Below are 18,237 nucleotides of genomic sequence, written 5' to 3'. Positions count from 1 at the left end.
GGTCACTGACGAGATATCATTCCTGGCACAGGATGGCAGACTGGTCACCGACGAGATATCATTCCTGGCACAGGATGACAGACTGGTCACCGACGAGATATCATTCCTGGCACAGGATGGCAGACTGGTCACCGACGAGATATCATTCCTGGCACAGGACTACAGACTGGTCACTGACGAGATATCATTCCTGGCACAGGATGGCAGACTGGTCACCGACGAGATATCAATCCTGACACAGGACTACAGACTGGTCACTGACGAGATATCACTCCTGGCACAGGGCTACAGACTGGTCACTGACGAGATATCAATCCTGACACAGGGCTACAGACTGGTCGCTGACGAGATATCACTCCTGGCACAGGGCTACAGACTGGTCACCGACGAGATATCATTCCTGGCACAGGATGACAGACTGGTCACCGACGAGATATCATTCCTGGCACAGGATGGCAGACTGGTCACTGACGAGATATCATTCCTGGCACAGGATGACAGACTGGTCACTGATGATATATCATTCCTGGCACAGGATGGCAGACTGGTCACCGACGAGATATCAATCCTGACACAGGACTACAGACAGGTCACTGACGAGATATCACTCCTGGCACAGGGCTACAGACTGGTCGCTGACGAGATATCACTCCTGGCACAGGGCTACAGACTGGTCACTGACGAAATATCATTCCTGGCACAGAACGGCAGACTGGTCACCGACGAGATATCATTCCTGGCACAGGATGGCAGACTGGTCACCGACGAGATATCATTCCTGGCACAGGATGGCAGACTGGTCACCGACGAGATATCATTCCTGGCACAGGATGGCAGACTGGTCACTGACGAGATATCAATCCTGGCACAGGATGGCAGACTGGTCACGACGAGATATCAATCCTGGCACAGGACGGCAGACTGGTCACTGACGAGATATCAATCCTGGCACAGGACTACAGACTGGTCACTGACGAGATATCATTCCTGGCACAGCAGAGCAGACTGGTCACTGACGAGATATCAATCCTGGCACAGGACTACAGGCTGGTCAACGACGAGATATCATTCCTGGCACAGGACTACAGACTGGTCACTGACGAGATATCATTCCTGGCACAGGACGGCAGACTGATCACTGACGAGATATCAATCCTGGCACAGGACTACAGACTGGTCAACGACGAGATATTCCTGCCACAGGACGGCAGACTGGTCAACGACGAGATATCATTCCTGGCACAAGACGGCAGACTGGTCACCGACGAGACATCAATCCTGGCACAGGACTACAGACTGGTCAACGACGAGATATTCCTGGCACAGGACGGCAGACTGGTCAACGACGAGATATTCCTGGCACAGGACTACAGACTGGTCACTGACGAGATATCAATCCTGGCACAGGACTACAGACTGGTCACTGACGAGATATCATTCCTGGCACAGCAGAGCAGACTGGTCACTGACGAGATATCAATCCTGGCACAGGACTACAGACTGGTCACTGATGAGATATCATTCCTGGCACAGGATGGCAGACTGGTCACCGACGAGATATCAATCCTGACACAGGACTACAGACTGGTCACCGACGAGATATCACTCCTGGCACATGGCTACAGACTGGTCACTGACGAGATATCAATCCTGACACAGGGCTACAGACTGGTCACCGACGAGATATCATTCCTGGCACAGGATGACAGACTGGTCACCGACGAGATATCATTCCTGGCACAGGATGACAGACTGGTCACTGACGAGATATCATTCCTGGCACAGGATGGCAGACTGGTCACTGACGAGATAGCATTCCTGGCACAGGACTACAGACTGGTCACTGACGAGATATCATTCCTGGCACAGGATGGCAGACTGGTCACTGACGAGATATCATTCCTGGCACAGGATGACAGACTGGTCACCGACGAGATATCATTCCTGGCACAGGATGACAGACTGGTCACCGAAGAGATATCATTCCTGGCACAGGACTACAGACTGGTCACTGACGAGATATCATTCCTGGCACAGGATGGCAGACTGGTCACCGACGAGATATCAATCCTGACACAGGACTACAGACTGGTCACTGACGAGATATCACTCCTGGCACAGGGCTACAGACTGGTCACTGACGAGATATCAATCCTGACACAGGGCTACAGACTGGTCACCGACGAGATATCATTCCTGGCACAGGATAACAGACTGGTCACAGACGAGATATCATTCCTGGCACAGGATGACAGACTGGTCACCGACGAGATATCATTCCTGGCACAGGATGGCAGACTGGTCACTGACGAGATATCATTCCTGGCACAGGATGACAGACTGGTCACTGATGAGATATCATTCCTGGCACAGGATGGCAGACTGGTCACCGACGAGATATCAATCCTGACACAGGACTACAGACAGGTCACTGACGAGATATCACTCCTGGCACAGGGCTACAGACTGGTCGCTGACGAGATATCACTCCTGGCACAGGGCTACAGACTGGTCACTGACGAGATATCGTTCCTGGCACAGAACGGCAGACTGGTCACCGACGAGATGTCATTCCTGGCACAGGATGGCAGACTGGTCACCGACGAGATATCATTCCTGGCACAGGATGGCAGACTGGTCACCGACGAGATATCATTCCTGGCACAGGATGGCAGACTGGTCACTGACGAGATATCAATCCTGGCACAGGATGGCAGACTGGTCACGACGAGATATCAATCCTGGCACAGGACGGCAGACTGGTCACTGACGAGATATCAATCCTGGCACAGGACTACAGACTGGTCACTGACGAGATATCACTCCTGGCACAGCAGAGCAGACTGGTCACTGACGAGATATCAATCCTGGCACAGGACTACAGACTGGTCAACGACGAGATATCATTCCTGGCACAGGACTACAGACTGGTCACTGACGAGATATCATTCCTGGCACAGGACGGCAGACTGGTCACTGACGAGATATCATTCCTGGCACAGGACTACAGACTGGTCACTGACGAGATATCATTCCTGGCACAGGATGGCAGACTGGTCACTGACGAGATATCATTCCTGGCACAGGATGACAGACTGGTCACCGACGAGATATCATTCCTGGCACAGGACTACAGACTGGTCACTGACGAGATATCATTCCTGGCACAGGATGGCAGACTGGTCACCAACGAGATATCAATCCTGACACAGGATGACAGACTGGTCACCGAAGAGATATCATTCCTGGCACAGGACTACAGACTGGTCACTGACGAGATATCATTCCTGGCACAGGATGGCAGACTGGTCACCAACGAGATATCAATCCTGACACAGGACTACAGACTGGTCACTGACGAGATATCACTCCTGGCACAGGGCTACAGACTGGTCACTGACGAGATATCAATCCTGACACAGGGCTACAGACTGGTCACCGACGAGATATCATTCCTGGCACAGGATAACAGACTGGTCACCGACGAGATATCATTCCTGGCACAGGATGACAGACTGGTCACCGACGAGATATCATTCCTGGCACAGGATGGCAGACTGGTCACTGACGAGATATCATTCCTGGCACAGGATGACAGACTGGTCACTGATGAGATATCATTCCTGGCACAGGATGGCAGACTGGTCACCGACGAGATATCAATCCTGACACAGGACTACAGACAGGTCACTGACGAGATATCACTCCTGGCACAGGGCTACAGACTGGTCGCTGACGAGATATCACTCCTGGCACAGGGCTACAGACTGGTCACTGACGAGATATCGTTCCTGGCACAGAACGGCAGACTGGTCACCGACGAGATATCATTCCTGGCACAGGATGGCAGACTGGTCACCGACGAGATATCATTCCTGGCACAGGATGGCAGACTGGTCACCGACGAGATATCATTCCTGGCACAGGATGGCAGACTGGTCACTGACGAGATATCAATCCTGGCACAGGATGGCAGACTGGTCACGACGAGATATCAATCCTGGCACAGGACGGCAGACTGGTCACTGACGAGATATCAATCCTGGCACAGGACTACAGACTGGTCACTGACGAGATATCACTCCTGGCACAGCAGAGCAGACTGGTCACTGACGAGATATCAATCCTGGCACAGGACTACAGACTGGTCAACGACGAGATATCATTCCTGGCACAGGACTACAGACTGGTCACTGACGAGATATCATTCCTGGCACAGGATGGCAGACTGGTCACTGACGAGATATCAATCCTGGCACAGGACTACAGACTGGTCAACGACGAGATATTCCTGGCACAGGACGGCAGACTGGTCAACGACGAGATATCATTCCTGGCACAGGACGGCAGACTGGTCACCGACGAGACATCATTCCAGGCACAGGCCTACAGACTGGTCACTGACGAGATATCATTCCTGGCACAGGATGGCAGACTGGTCACCGACAAGATATCATTCCTGGCACAGGATGACAGACTGGTCACCGACGAGATATCATTCCTGGCACAGGATGACAGACTGGTTCAACGACGAGATATCATTCCTGGCACAGGATGACAGACTGGTCACTGATGAGATATCATTCCTGGCACAGGATGACAGACTGGTCACTGATGAGATATCATTCCTGGCACAGGACGGAGGACAGGTCACTGACGAGATATCACTCCTGGCACAGGGCTACAGACTGGTCACTGACGAGATATCAATCCTGGCACAGGGCTACAGACTGGTCACTGACGTGATATCATTCCTGGCACAGGATGGCAGACTGGTCAACGACGAGATATTCCAGGCACAGGACGACAGACTGGTCAACGACGAGATATCAATCCTGGCACAGGGCTACAGACTGGTCACTGACGAGATATCATTCCTGGCACAGAACGGCAGACTGGTCACCGACAAGATATCATTCCTGGCACAGGATGGCAGACTGGTCACCGACGAGATATCATTTCTGGCACAGGATGGCAGACTGGTCACGGACGAGATATCAATCCTGTAAAGTAAGCTGCGGAGACACCATCACGTGTTTCTCAACGCAAGCAATGAATAGCCAGGCCTTTCCCCGGGAAGGAACAACCACGGGAAGGGCAGCATCCAATAAAGGAAAACATCCAATAAAGGAAAACCACCTATGCCAAGCATGGTATCCATCCACAGACAGCTGTTTCGGGGTTTTTGCCCCTCATCAGTGTGGAGTAGGAAACTGGCTATTAGGAGCAGTGCCTAGTAAAAGGCTGTGAATGCTGCCCTTCCCGTGGTTGTTCCTTCCCGGGGAAAGGCCTGGCTATTCATTGCTTGCGTTGAGAAACACGTGATGGTGTCTCCGCAGCTTACTTTACATGCATTTGCATATTTCCCATAAGAGATGGGGGCAGTGTTCTGGATCATTGCGTTGAGAAACACGTGATGGTGTCTCCGCAGTGTTGGATGTTTTGGTCTCCCCGAGGTCATTCATCTGTACCTTCACAGCCTTTTACTAGGCACTGCTCCTAATAGCCAGTTTCCTACTCCACACTGATGAGGGGCAAAAACCCTGAAACAGCTGTCTGTGGATGGATACCATGCTTGGCATAGGTGGTTTTCCTTTATTGGATGTTTTCCTTTATTGGATGCTGCCCTTCCCGTGGTTGTTCCTTCCCAGGGAAAGGCCTCGCTATTCATTGCTTGCGTTGAGAAACACGTGATGGTGTCTACGCAGCTTACTTTACATGCATTTGCATATTTCCCATAAGGGATGGGGGCAGTGTTCTGGATCACTGCGTTGAGAAACTTGAGATATCAATCCTGGCACAGGATGGCAAACTGGTCACTGACGAGATATCAATCCTGGCACAGGACTACAGACTGGTCAACGACGAGATATTCCTGGCACAGGACGGCAGACTGGTCAACGACGAGATATCATTCCTGGCACAGGACTACAGACTGGTCACCGACGAGATATCATTCCTGGCACAGGACTACAGTCTGGTCACTGACTAGATATCATTCCTGGCACAGGACGGCAGACTGGTTCAACGACGAGATATCATTCCTGGCACAGGACTACAGACTGGTCACCGACGAGATATCATTCCTGGCACAGGATGGCAGACTGGTCACTGACTAGATATCATTCCTGGCACAGGATGACAGACTGGTCACTGATGAGATATCATTCCTGGCACAGGACGGCAGACTGGTCAACGACGAGATATCAATCCTGACACAGGACTACAGACAGGTCACTGACGAGTTATCACTCCTGGCACAGGGCTACAGACTGGTCACTGACGAGATATCATTCCTGGCACAGGATGGCAGACTGGTCAACGACGAGATATTCCTGGCACAGGACGACAGACTGGTCAACGACGAGATATCAATCCTGGCACAGCAGAGCAGACTGGTCTCCGACGAGATATTAATCCTGGCACAGAACTACAGACTGGTCACCGACGAGATATCATTCCTGGCACAGGAAACCCAGCTTCCTGATACGCGCCGGCCGATCAGCGCCGCAGCTGCATGTATCACGTCTGTGCCACATGCATGGAGAGCCCAACAAACAGGCTCTCCATGCATGTGTCGTGACTGACACAGCCGCAATACCGATCAGATCGACTGACGCAATCCAGGAAGAAAGGTTTCCTCTGCAGCCTATTCGGCAGGCGCTATGGCTTGCTGATTAAGAGGCAACCCGAGAAAAGTCGCTCATCCCTAGTAAAGATATTCCTGGCACAGAACAATGAGATTTTACATTTCACAGGGATTGAGTTTTCCTGGATTCCTAATTCACATGGCGATATTTGACCTTCATCTTTCCCACGCTGGGGTTTATTTATTATGGATTGCTTATATAGCGCAATCATATTTCACAGCGCTTTACATACATTATCACTGTCCCCAATTGGGGCTCACAATCTAAATTTCCTGTCAGTATGTATTTGGAGTGTGGGAGGAAACTCACGCAAACACGGGGAGAACATACAAACTCCTTGCAGGTGTTGTCCTTGGTGGGATTTCAACCCAGGACTCCAGCACCACAAGGCTGCAGTGCTAACCACCGTGCTATCCGGAGGTTACTGTCCTCTGTGCTGTAGTTGGAGGTCACCGCTTTTGGACGCTCAGCATGGGGTTCACTTCAAATCAGACCTTTTAAAAAAAAAAAAAAAAACAGACCAGGGATCCACCTCTTGTGGCTGATAGAGAATAGAAGTGCTGGCATTAGGAGCAGTTATGAAGCAGCACCCCCTGGAGGAGTAATGAGGTTACAGTAGAGGAACCAGATCTCAGACAAACAATTTGAAAGGAAAGTTTTATTTTCTTTGTAGCAGGAGATGGCCAACTTATGAGGGCCCTGCTCCCCTTCATCCTCCTGGACAGCAATAAATAAAAAAAAACTAGACTCCCCGCCAAAGCATAGCATACAGACAACATGCCAACGTGTGTGACAACTGCCAAGATGTCTGAAGTGCTGGATGTACTTCCTGGGTGATCAGCACGCCTTGTGTCCCGCTTCCCAGCAGGGAGGTGATCACTCCTGGGGGTTCCCTGGAGCTGCAGCCGGTGCCTTCCCCTGATCGTCTCCCTTCCTCTTGTGACCGGATACAATGTCATCGATGCGGAGCAGTAAGATGGCGGTCTATGGGCAGCAGAGGACAGCATATCACTACAGGCAGCGTTCTCAAGAGCAAAGGCCTTGGCAAGTAAGGCGGTGCCTCCTTCTTACCTCCACAGCCGTCTTGTATGTTTGCAGCTTGACAGCTAAAGGCTCCCAGATCCCCAGGTCTTTCATGTTCACTAGCACGCCGGTCTCGCCGTCTACGCCCCAGGTCTGGCAGCCGTCCTGCGTGTGTTTTGCCTGTAGAAGGATAATGAGTATTGATTAGCTTTGTTTCCAGCTGTAGTTGCCCACCCCCAGGACTTGGTCATTGTACCCGCAGTGATGTCAGCACCCGGATAGTGCTGGCTCCGCAGTTCTGAATCAGGGTCCTTGGAATGACCTCTAAGGCCTGGGCGACGGCACGGTACGGCCACTGCTCCACTCCAGTCATGGTCTTTGACTTCTCAGTCAGGACGTGGGCAACGCTCATCTCGGCAGCTCCACCTCCCGGCACCAGGAATGGGTCGATCATCACGTTGCGGCACACCTGCATGGCGTCCTGGAGGTTGCGCTCCACTTCCTGTAGGGATCACAAGGGATGGTCAGGATTGCAGGCGACGCTCACTACTCAGCCTTTCAGGAACTGATAGACGTAACCATAGTATGATGCAGTATGTTGGCCACTCCGGCCCCTGTGACACTCACCGCCAGTATCTCCTTACTGGCTCCGCGCAGCATAATGGTGCAGGCCTTGGGGTCTTTGCATTCTGTGATAAATGTGAAATACTCATCACCGATCTTCTTGACCTCAAAGAGCCCGGCACCGGTCCCAACGTCCTCCTCGCGGAGCTCATCTGTGCGGCTGGCAATATGAGCTCCACAAGCCCTGGTGTGAAGAGAAGATGTCATCAGCGTCCTCACCACGTGGACTTGTGTGCGGTCTTGTAAGAACGACGGTGGACGTTACCTGGCTATTCTGTTGTTGTCCGTCTTGCGCACTCTCCGAATGGCGGTGATGTTGGCTTTGATCAGGTAATGCTGAGCAAGATCTGGAACAAGAGTTATAGCAGGAGCTCACGTGTACTATGAGAAGCAGGTATCACTTTAAAAGAGACTCCACACACAGTCGCCCTCAATCATAAGAATCACTCAAGCCGCTTCGATCAGTAGTTCGTAAACTAGGACCAGGGCGTCCAAGTCACCAGTCGTATCGTGCAGTCAGCCTGATAACAGAAAACACTAGAAGCAGTGTCCTTTAGTAGGGATCCTGTTCTTACCGGAGATTCCTTTCTCTGTGATCACTAGGTCAGGCTTGAGTCTGATGATGTCTTCACAGATCTGCTGGATGTATTCTTCCTCCATCTGCAGGATACGAGCAAAGTCTTCCTCCCGGGTAATCTCGATCTCAGTCTGTGGGAACACGAAGGAGAGGAGTCACTGACCAGTGTCCAAACCCGACCTACCAACCTCAATCTCATCACTCATGACTGAACTGTTACCCAGAGCCACCACTAGGAGATTCACACCATTATCCACAGGATGATAATAATCTTTATTTTTATATAGCGCTAACATATTCCGCAGCACTTTACACACATTATCATTGGCTCACAATCTAAATTCCCTATCAGCATGTCTTTGGAATGTGGGAGGAAACCGGAGTACCCGGAGGAAACCGGAGTACCCGGAGGAAACCCACACAAACACGGAGAGAACAGACAAACTCTTTGCAGATGTTGTCCTTGGTGGGGTTTGAACCCAGGACTCGAGCGCTGCAAGGCTGCTGTGCTAACCACTGCACCACCGTGAAGCCCGATGAATTGCTAATCTGGGACCCAGTCAGTCCCAAAGCCCCTTGTTTGGACACCCCCTAGTGGATGTCCGTAGTGGTGTCCTGCATCATACTCTATACCTGGCTCTCTCCCTTCTTGTACTCCAAGGAGCAGTCCAGGAGGACGATGCGTGGGTTCTTAATTAACCTCTTCATCTTGGGGTGTGTGATATCCTTGTTCACCATGACGCCTCTCAGGACACAGGATTCCTCAATGATCCCACCTGGAATCTGGTAACGGCATGAAACGCAAGTCAGAACTGGAATATCTTAAAGGCTAAATCTGATGGAGGCAGCGGGACTCACCTTTTCCACTTTGGCGTACTTCTTGATGTCAAACTCCTTCCTGCCATTCTCCTCAAACTCCACAGTCTTGACGGCATCCAGGGCGATGTTACAGGCCATGTCCGCCCAGCGCTTGATGGTCTTGGTGTTGATGGCGCTGTTGATGATCTTCAGCATGAGCTGCCGGTCACTTGTGTCCACAGGAGTGCTGCAACAAGAGAAGAGGATTCAGCCTAAAACACCCCACACTCTTCATCTCTCCTGAAATATTACAGTTTTGGCCCCATATATCCTGTTTATCATTGTGGTCACCTGATCTCCTTCAGGATGCCGATCATGTCATCCAGGGCCTTGCGGTAGGCGCTGATCACTACGGTGGGATGAATTTGCTGCTCCAGGAACTGCTCGGCCACAGACAGCATCTCCCCGGCTGTGGAGACAGAAGCCAGTAATGAGGACGGGAAGCGAGGACTATCAATACCCGGGAAGGTACCCGCAAGCCTTACCCAGGATGATGACCGATGTGGTGCCATCTCCAACCTCTTCGTCCTGTGTGCGGCTGATCTCAATCATGGACTTGGCAGCTGGGTGCTGCACCTGGATCTACAGGCAACAGAGGAAGAATCATCATCATCTATCTCTGCCCACACAACGTGAATAACGTCCCCCGGGCTTCTCGCCCCATCACCCACCTCTCGTAGGATGGCGTTTCCATCATTGGTCATCACAATTCCTCCCATGGGATCCAGTAACATCTGTAAAGTAAGAAGTGTTTACTGCAGAGTCAAAAGAGCTGACAATCTACAGGAGGGGGGAATCACTCACCTTCATCATGGCACGGGGTCCCAGGCAAGTGCGGATAATGTCTGCGATCGTCTGAAAGAGAGGGAGATAAGTCGGAGGCTCATCTGAGATTATGAGGGTACGCTCACCTCTGTGTACTTACCTTAGCCGCGTTGATATTCCCGGCCTGGACCTTCCTCCCAGACTCTCGCTTCATGTTCTGACCTGAGGCACAAACATCACACTCAAAATTATTGGGGCAGGATCTGACCCAAAATGGGTCTCCCCACCTCCCGTTTCACACCCACAGTCCAGAATACTGGAAAGAATTCACTTGTTCTACCAGTGCAGAGCCTGGCAGACATATTTTTCTTGCAGTGGCAGGTGCATACCGCGATCGTAGAGGTCAAAACCCCGTGGGCCAGCAGAAACTTCAAATGGATGTACGTTCTCGGACGCACATCTAGTTAGTGTATTGCGGAGCACAAACCCATCAGGTCCGTGCATGGCAATACATGCTGCCGACCAGAGGCCAGCAGCTAATGTTAATGGGCACGTAACTGGGGCCGCATGGCACTGAAGTCATGTACTCCCATTGCTTGCATGCTGAAGTCAGCTGCCGGCCTCAGAAGAGGACACCATTCGGCGGGGAGCAGAGGGAAGATGAGTAGTTATTTTAAAATCAGTGAACACAAGGTGGCCATACTACTACATGGATGACTGTGAAGGGTGCCTTGTACTAAATGGAGGACTGTAGGGGGGTGTGCCTTGCACTGCATGGAGGACCGTGGTGGGAGGGGGTGCCTTGCACTGCATGGAGGACCGTGGTGGGAGGGGGTGCCTTGCACTGCATGGAGGACCGTGGCGAGGGGGTGCCTTGCACTGCATGGAGGACCGTGGCGTGGGGGTGCCTTGCACTGCATGCAGGACCGTGGCGTGGGGGTGCCTTGCACTGCATGCAGGACCGTGGCGTGGGGGTGCCTTGCACTGCATGCAGGACCGTGGCGTGGGGGTGCCTTGCACTGCATGCAGGACCGTGGCGTGGGGGTGCCTTGCACTGCATGCAGGACCGTGGCGTGGGGGTGCCTTGCACCGCATGCAGGACCGTGGCGTGGGGGTGCCTTGCACCGCATGCAGGACCGTGGCGTGGGGGTGCCTTGCACCGCATGCAGGACCGTGGCGTGGGGGTGCCTTGCACCGCATGCAGGACCGTGGCGTGGGGGTGCCTTGCACCGCATGCAGGACCGTGGCCTGGGGGTGCCTTGCACCGCATGCAGGACCGTGGCCTGGGGGTGCCTTGCACCGCATGCAGGACCGTGGCGTGGGGGTGCCTTGCACCGCATGCAGGACCGTGGCGTGGGGGTGCCTTGCACCGCATGCAGGACCGTGGCGTGGGGGTGCCTTGCACCGCATGCAGGACCGTGGCGTGGGGGTGCCTTGCACCGCATGCAGGACCGTGGCGTGGGGGTGCCTTGCACCGCATGCAGGACCGTGGCGTGGGGGTGCCTTGCACCGCATGCAGGACCGTGGCGTGGGGGTGCCTTGCACCGCATGCAGGACCGTGGCGTGGGGGTGCCTTGCACCGCATGCAGGACCGTGGCGTGGGGGTGCCTTGCACCGCATGGAGGACCGTGGCGTGGGTGTGCCTTGCACCGCATGGAGGACCGTGGCGTGGGTGTGCCTTGCACCGCATGGAGGACCGTGGCGTGGGTGTGCCTTGCACCGCATGGAGGACCGTGGCGTGGGTGTGCCTTGCACCGCATGGAGGACCGTGGCGTGGGTGTGCCTTGCACCGCATGGAGGACCGTGGCGTGGGTGTGCCTTGCACCGCATGGAGGACCGTGGCGTGGGTGTGCCTTGCACCGCATGGAGGACCGTGGCGTGGGTGTGCCTTGCACCGCATGGAGGACCGTGGCGTGGGTGTGCCTTGCACCGCATGGAGGACCGTGGCGTGGGTGTGCCTTGCACCGCATGGAGGACCGTGGCGTGGGTGTGCCTTGCACCGCATGGAGGACCGTGGCGTGGGTGTGCCTTGCACCGCATGGAGGACCGTGGCGTGGGTGTGCCTTGCACCGCATGGAGGACCGTGGCGTGGGTGTGCCTTGCACCGCATGGAGGACCGTGGCGTGGGTGTGCCTTGCACCGCATGGAGGACCGTGGCGTGGGTGTGCCTTGCACCGCATGGAGGACCGTGGCGTGGGTGTGCCTTGCACCGCATGGAGGACCGTGGCGTGGGTGTGCCTTGCACCGCATGGAGGACCGTGGCGTGGGTGTGCCTTGCACCGCATGGAGGACCGTGGCGTGGGTGTGCCTTGCACCGCATGGAGGACCGTGGCGTGGGTGTTCCTTGCACCGCATGGAGGACCGTGGCGTGGGTGTGCCTTGCACCGCATGGAGGACCGTGGCGTGGGTGTGCCTTGCACCGCATGGAGGACCGTGGCGTGGGTGTGCCTTGCACCGCATGGAGGACCGTGGCGTGGGTGTGCCTTGCACCGCATGGAGGACCGTGGCGTGGGTGTGCCTTGCACCGCATGGAGGACCGTGGCGTGGGTGTGCCTTGCACCGCATGGAGGACCGTGGCGTGGGTGTGCCTTGCACCGCATGGAGGACCGTGGCGTGGGTGTGCCTTGCACCGCATGGAGGACCGTGGCGTGGGTGTGCCTTGCACCGCATGGAGGACCGTGGCGTGGGTGTGCCTTGCACCGCATGGAGGACCGTGGCGTGGGTGTGCCTTGCACCGCATGGAGGACCGTGGCGTGGGTGTGCCTTGCACCGCATGGAGGACCGTGGCGTGGGTGTGCCTTGCACTGCATGGAGGACCGTGGCGTGGGTGTGCCTTGCACTGCATGGAGGACCGTGGCGTGGGTGTGCCTTGCACTGCATGGAGGACCGTGGCGTGGGTGTGCCTTGCACTGCATGGAGGACCGTGGCGTGGGTGTGCCTTGCACTGCATGGAGGACCGTGGCGTGGGTGTGCCTTGCACTGCATGGAGGACCGTGGCGTGGGTGTGCCTTGCACTGCATGGAGGACCGTGGCGTGGGTGTGCCTTGCACTGCATGGAGGACCGTGGCGTGGGTGTGCCTTGCACTGCATGGAGGACCGTGGCGTGGGTGTGCCTTGCACTGCATGGAGGACCGTGGCGTGGGTGTGCCTTGCACTGCATGGAGGACCGTGGCGTGGGTGTGCCTTGCACTGCATGGAGGACCGTGGCGTGGGTGTGCCTTGCACTGCATGGAGGACCGTGGCGTGGGTGTGCCTTGCACTGCATGGAGGACCGTGGCGTGGGTGTGCCTTGCACTGCATGGAGGACCGTGGCGTGGGTGTGCCTTGCACTGCATGGAGGACCGTGGCGTGGGTGTGCCTTGCACTGCATGGAGGACCGTGGCGTGGGTGTGCCTTGCACTGCATGGAGGACCGTGGCGTGGGTGTGCCTTGCACTGCATGGAGGACCGTGGCGTGGGTGTGCCTTGCACTGCATGGAGGACCGTGGCGTGGGTGTGCCTTGCACTGCATGGAGGACCGTGGCGTGGGTGTGCCTTGCACTGCATGGAGGACCGTGGCGTGGGTGTGCCTTGCACTGCATGGAGGACCGTGGCGTGGGTGTGCCTTGCACTGCATGGAGGACCGTGGCGTGGGTGTGCCTTGCACTGCATGGAGGACCGTGGCGTGGGTGTGCCTTGCACTGCATGGAGGACCGTGGCGTGGGTGTGCCTTGCACTGCATGGAGGACCGTGGCGTGGGTGTGCCTTGCACTGCATGGAGGACCGTGGCGTGGGTGTGCCTTGCACTGCATGGAGGACCGTGGCGTGGGTGTGCCTTGCACTGCATGGAGGACCGTGGCGTGGGTGTGCCTTGGACTGCATGGAGGACCGTGGCGTGGGTGTGCCTTGTACTGCGTGGAGGACCGTGGCGTGGGTGTGCCTTGTACTGCGTGGAGGACCGTGGCGTGGGTGTGCCTTGTACTGCGTGGAGGACCGTGGCGTGGGTGTGCCTTGTACTGCGTGGAGGACCGTGGCGTGGGTGTGCCTTGTACTGCGTGGAGGACCGTGGCGTGGGTGTGCCTTGTACTGCGTGGAGGACCGTGGCGTGGGTGTGCCTTGTACTGCGTGGAGGACCGTGGCGTGGGTGTGCCTTGTACTGCGTGGAGGACCGTGGCGTGGGTGTGCCTTGTACTGCGTGGAGGACCGTGGCGTGGGTGTGCCTTGTACTGCGTGGAGGACCGTGGCGTGGGTGTGCCTTGTACTGCGTGGAGGACCGTGGCGTGGGTGTGCCTTGTACTGCGTGGAGGACCGTGGCGTGGGTGTGCCTTGTACTGCGTGGAGGACCGTGGCGTGGGTGTGCCTTGTACTGCGTGGAGGACCGTGGCGTGGGTGTGCCTTGTACTGCGTGGAGGACCGTGGCGTGGGTGTGCCTTGTACTGCGTGGAGGACCGTGGCGTGGGTGTGCCTTGTACTGCGTGGAGGACCGTGGCGTGGGTGTGCCTTGTACTGCGTGGAGGACCGTGGCGTGGGTGTGCCTTGTACTGCGTGGAGGACCGTGGCGTGGGTGTGCCTTGTACTGCGTGGAGGACCGTGGCGTGGGTGTGCCTTGTACTGCGTGGAGGACCGTGGCGTGGGTGTGCCTTGTACTGCGTGGAGGACCGTGGCGCGGGTGTGCCTTGTACTGCGTGGAGGACCGTGGCGCGGGTGTTCCTTGTACTGTGTGGAGGACCGTGGCGCGGGTGTGCCTTGCACTGTATGGAGGACCATGGGGGATGGGGTGCCTTGTACTTTATGGAGGACCATGGGGGGGTGCCTTGTACTGTATGGAGGACCATGGGGGGTGCACTATACTATATGAAAGACTATGGGCTGGGCATTATACTATATGGAGGAGTATGGGGAGCGCATTATACTATATGGAGGAGTATGGGGAGCACATTATACTGAATGGAGGAGCATAGGAGTGCATTATACTTTATGCAGGACTATGGGGAGTGTATTATACTACATGGATGACTATGGGCTGGGCATTATACTATATGGAGGAGTATGGGGAGTGCATTATACTGTACGGAGGAGTATGGGGAGTGTATTATACTTCTGCTATGGAGCCTCATGATTTCCATGTACGCCCCTGGTGAGTATAATTCATTTTCTTATATAAATGATAGAGCAGCGACAGAACGGGGGCCATATGCCAGGATGTGAGATATATATAGAGATATATATCTCTATCTATCTATCTATCTACTATATAATTGTCTAAGGGTCACTTCCGTCTTTCTGTCTGTCCTTCTGTCACGGATATTCATTGGTCGCTGACTCTGTCATGGAATCCAAGTCGCTGATTGGTTGTGGCAAAACACCCACGACCATTGCCATGATCAATCAGCGACGGGCGCAGTCTGGCGGCAACATGGCCGCTCCTTCCTTCCCGCATTCAGTGCCCGCTCCGTACTCCCCTCCAGTCAGTGCTCACACAGGGTTAATGGCAGAGCTAATGGACCGCGGTGTAACGCACTCCATTAACGCTGCTATTAACCCTGTGTGACCAACTTTTTTACTATTGATGCTGCCTATGCAGCCTCAATAGTAAAAAGAACTAATGTTAAAAATAATTAAAAAAAATAAAAAAAATCATCATATACTCACATTCTGGCGCCTTTCCCGCTCCTCGCGACGCTCCAGTGATCGCTCCATGCAAGCGGCAGTTTCTGGTGGCAAGGATGGTATGCGACAAGGACCTGCCATGACGTCACCATCATGTGACCGCGACGTCATCACAGGTCCTGCTCCCATACTAACCCTGTGCAGGGTCGCCCCCTGAGGAAGGATTACACCGAAACACGCGTCGGGGTGGGTTCGAGTCGGCGTGGTCTCCTGCACATACTGGTATGTGGATACTGTGATGCCATATAACATATTGTCCACTTGGACTAATATTTATCTATGTATTTTGCATTTTTCTAGTGTGATATGTTTCCTGTGGCAGTACATACCTTGTTTGTATGGAGTATTTACCACCCTGCTCTTTGCTTCCATGCTGAATGTTTTTACGTGTCCCCCATTTTTACGCCCATATTCTTTGCGGTTGGTTTGTATTTATAATAATTTCTTTGTTTTGCATATACTTTGGACAATGGCACTAGTTTCTTTCAGTGGTTTTGTTGATTTTTTAATAGTGTGTCCTACACACCTCCATGAACAGGCCAGTTACATGTGATTTTTCGTTTATTTAATATGATTTTTCATTGGTACTATTGTCTGTTTTGTTTGCCTTGCTTTCAGTATGTATGTATATAGCAGCCACATAGTATATAGCACAGGCCACGTAGTATTTGTCTGCTATATACTACATGGCTCCTATATACTATGTGGCTGCTATACGCATACGTAAATGCATATTCTAGAATACCCGATGCGTTAGAATCGGGCCACCATCTAGTGTGTGTGTGTGTGTGTGTGTGTGTGTGTGTGTGTGTGTGTGTGTGTGTGTGTGTGTGTGTGTGTGTGTGTGTGTGTGTGTGTGTGTGTGTGTGTACACCAGGATAAGGTATATATATCAGGATGAGGCACATATATACACTAGGATGGAGCCAGCATAATGACTATACCAGGATAAGGGAGATTATATATGGCTATGTAATTAAGATGGGGGCGGTGCTAATCTTGCATCTGGGCCCATCAGACGAGCTACACCACTGTGTAGCGGTCACACAAGTAGTCACCTGCCACACATGACAGCGGTTGCTAGGTAACAAAGGAAACTGTATTAAAGTATCACAGTCTCTTAGCTATTACTAATGATCTAATTAATATTCAGCGCTATTTGCATAATTACACCCTGCGAGAACTGCACTGATTAACATTACTGACAGGAGAAACAGCACTGACAGTATTTGTGGCCCTCAGGCGCCCAGACTATGACTGAGCGGATTCTCTTTCCGTCCATCACTCACTTAACACGAGTACCGGGCGACCCATCATCCTGGCGGCGGCAGAGGAGATCGGAGACCACGGAGCCGGCAACGGGGAGAAGATTCTGGAGAAAGAAAGAGCAGGTCCGCCTCCTGAGAGCACACTAACCGGAAGATGCAGGCCGTGGGGCCAATAGCGGAAGCGGCAGCTGCGCTTCCACCAATCCCCCACTGTAGAGGGCGGGGCGAAAAGGGCTAGGCTGCGTAAGTTTGGTTGGCGCAACACTACCGTTGAAGCCACATGGTAGCCATTTCGGTTGTACGCATGAGCGGCGGTGGCTGTTTTATCGCACAGCTTGCCGGGAAATGTAGTCCATGCTCTTGGTTCTATGTTTACACAGCGCGCAAGCGCCTGAATCTACTCCAAAGAAAAGCCATAGGGATTCGCGATGCATGGTGGGAGTTGTAGTTTTCTTTCTGGATACTCCTACATATGACCAAATTAGGCAAATATACTGTAATCAGTGTTTGATGGTGGAGAATTACAGAGAGCAGCTCAGCAGCGACACCCAGTGGTGATATTGTTAAATGCAGTGTTGTTGAGTCTGCAGGGAGATTGCAAGGTGAAGTCATTTCAAGCTTCTACGCTGTCCCCCGTGCGTGCGTTGTTAGGCTAGGTTCACATTTGCGGTTGAGTCCGCAGCGTATCATCCACAACCGCGAACGCATGTAAAAACGCAAACGCAGCGTTTATTATCCGCATCAGCTTACGCATGACAGGAATAAACGTAATGTTTGCATGCGTTTTTGCATGCGTTCGCGGTTTTTTATGCGCATGCGTTTGA

At 54.2% G+C, this 18,237-nt stretch overlaps 1 protein-coding gene across 1 annotated transcript; it reads right to left on the bottom strand.

The window, feature by feature from the left end:
- Positions 1-7,293: 7,293 nt before the first annotated feature.
- CCT3 (chaperonin containing TCP1 subunit 3) lies at positions 7,294-17,792 on the bottom strand. Its single transcript, XM_069728809.1, has 14 exons — positions 17,435-17,792; positions 10,658-10,719; positions 10,537-10,587; positions 10,404-10,466; positions 10,218-10,314; positions 10,024-10,141; positions 9,733-9,919; positions 9,508-9,657; positions 8,873-9,005; positions 8,563-8,644; positions 8,301-8,481; positions 7,930-8,175; positions 7,722-7,853; positions 7,294-7,634 (listed from the first exon to the last, which is right to left on the bottom strand). Exons 1-14 carry the CDS (start codon positions 17,460-17,462, stop codon positions 7,527-7,529), a joined length of 1,638 nt encoding a protein of 545 aa, XP_069584910.1. The 5' UTR covers positions 17,463-17,792; the 3' UTR covers positions 7,294-7,526.
- Positions 17,793-18,237: the final 445 nt, after the last annotated feature.

Source organism: Ranitomeya imitator, chromosome 1 (genome assembly GCF_032444005.1).
Source record: "Ranitomeya imitator isolate aRanImi1 chromosome 1, aRanImi1.pri, whole genome shotgun sequence".
NCBI lineage: Eukaryota > Metazoa > Chordata > Amphibia > Anura > Dendrobatidae > Ranitomeya > Ranitomeya imitator.
The sequence above is the reverse complement of the archived record's forward strand: the minus strand, read 5'-3'. Positions and strand labels throughout refer to the sequence as shown.

Coding starts and splice junctions, on each gene's coding strand:
- CCT3 (XM_069728809.1), bottom strand. CDS start 17,462: ATGATGGGTCGCCCGGTACTCGTGTTAA. Junction 10,467..10,536: donor GACCCCGTGCCATGATGAAG/GTGAGTGATTCC, acceptor CTTACTTTACAG/ATGTTACTGGATCCCATGGG. Junction 7,635..7,721: donor CATACAAGACGGCTGTGGAG/GTAAGAAGGAGG, acceptor TGCTGCCCATAG/ACCGCCATCTTACTGCTCCG.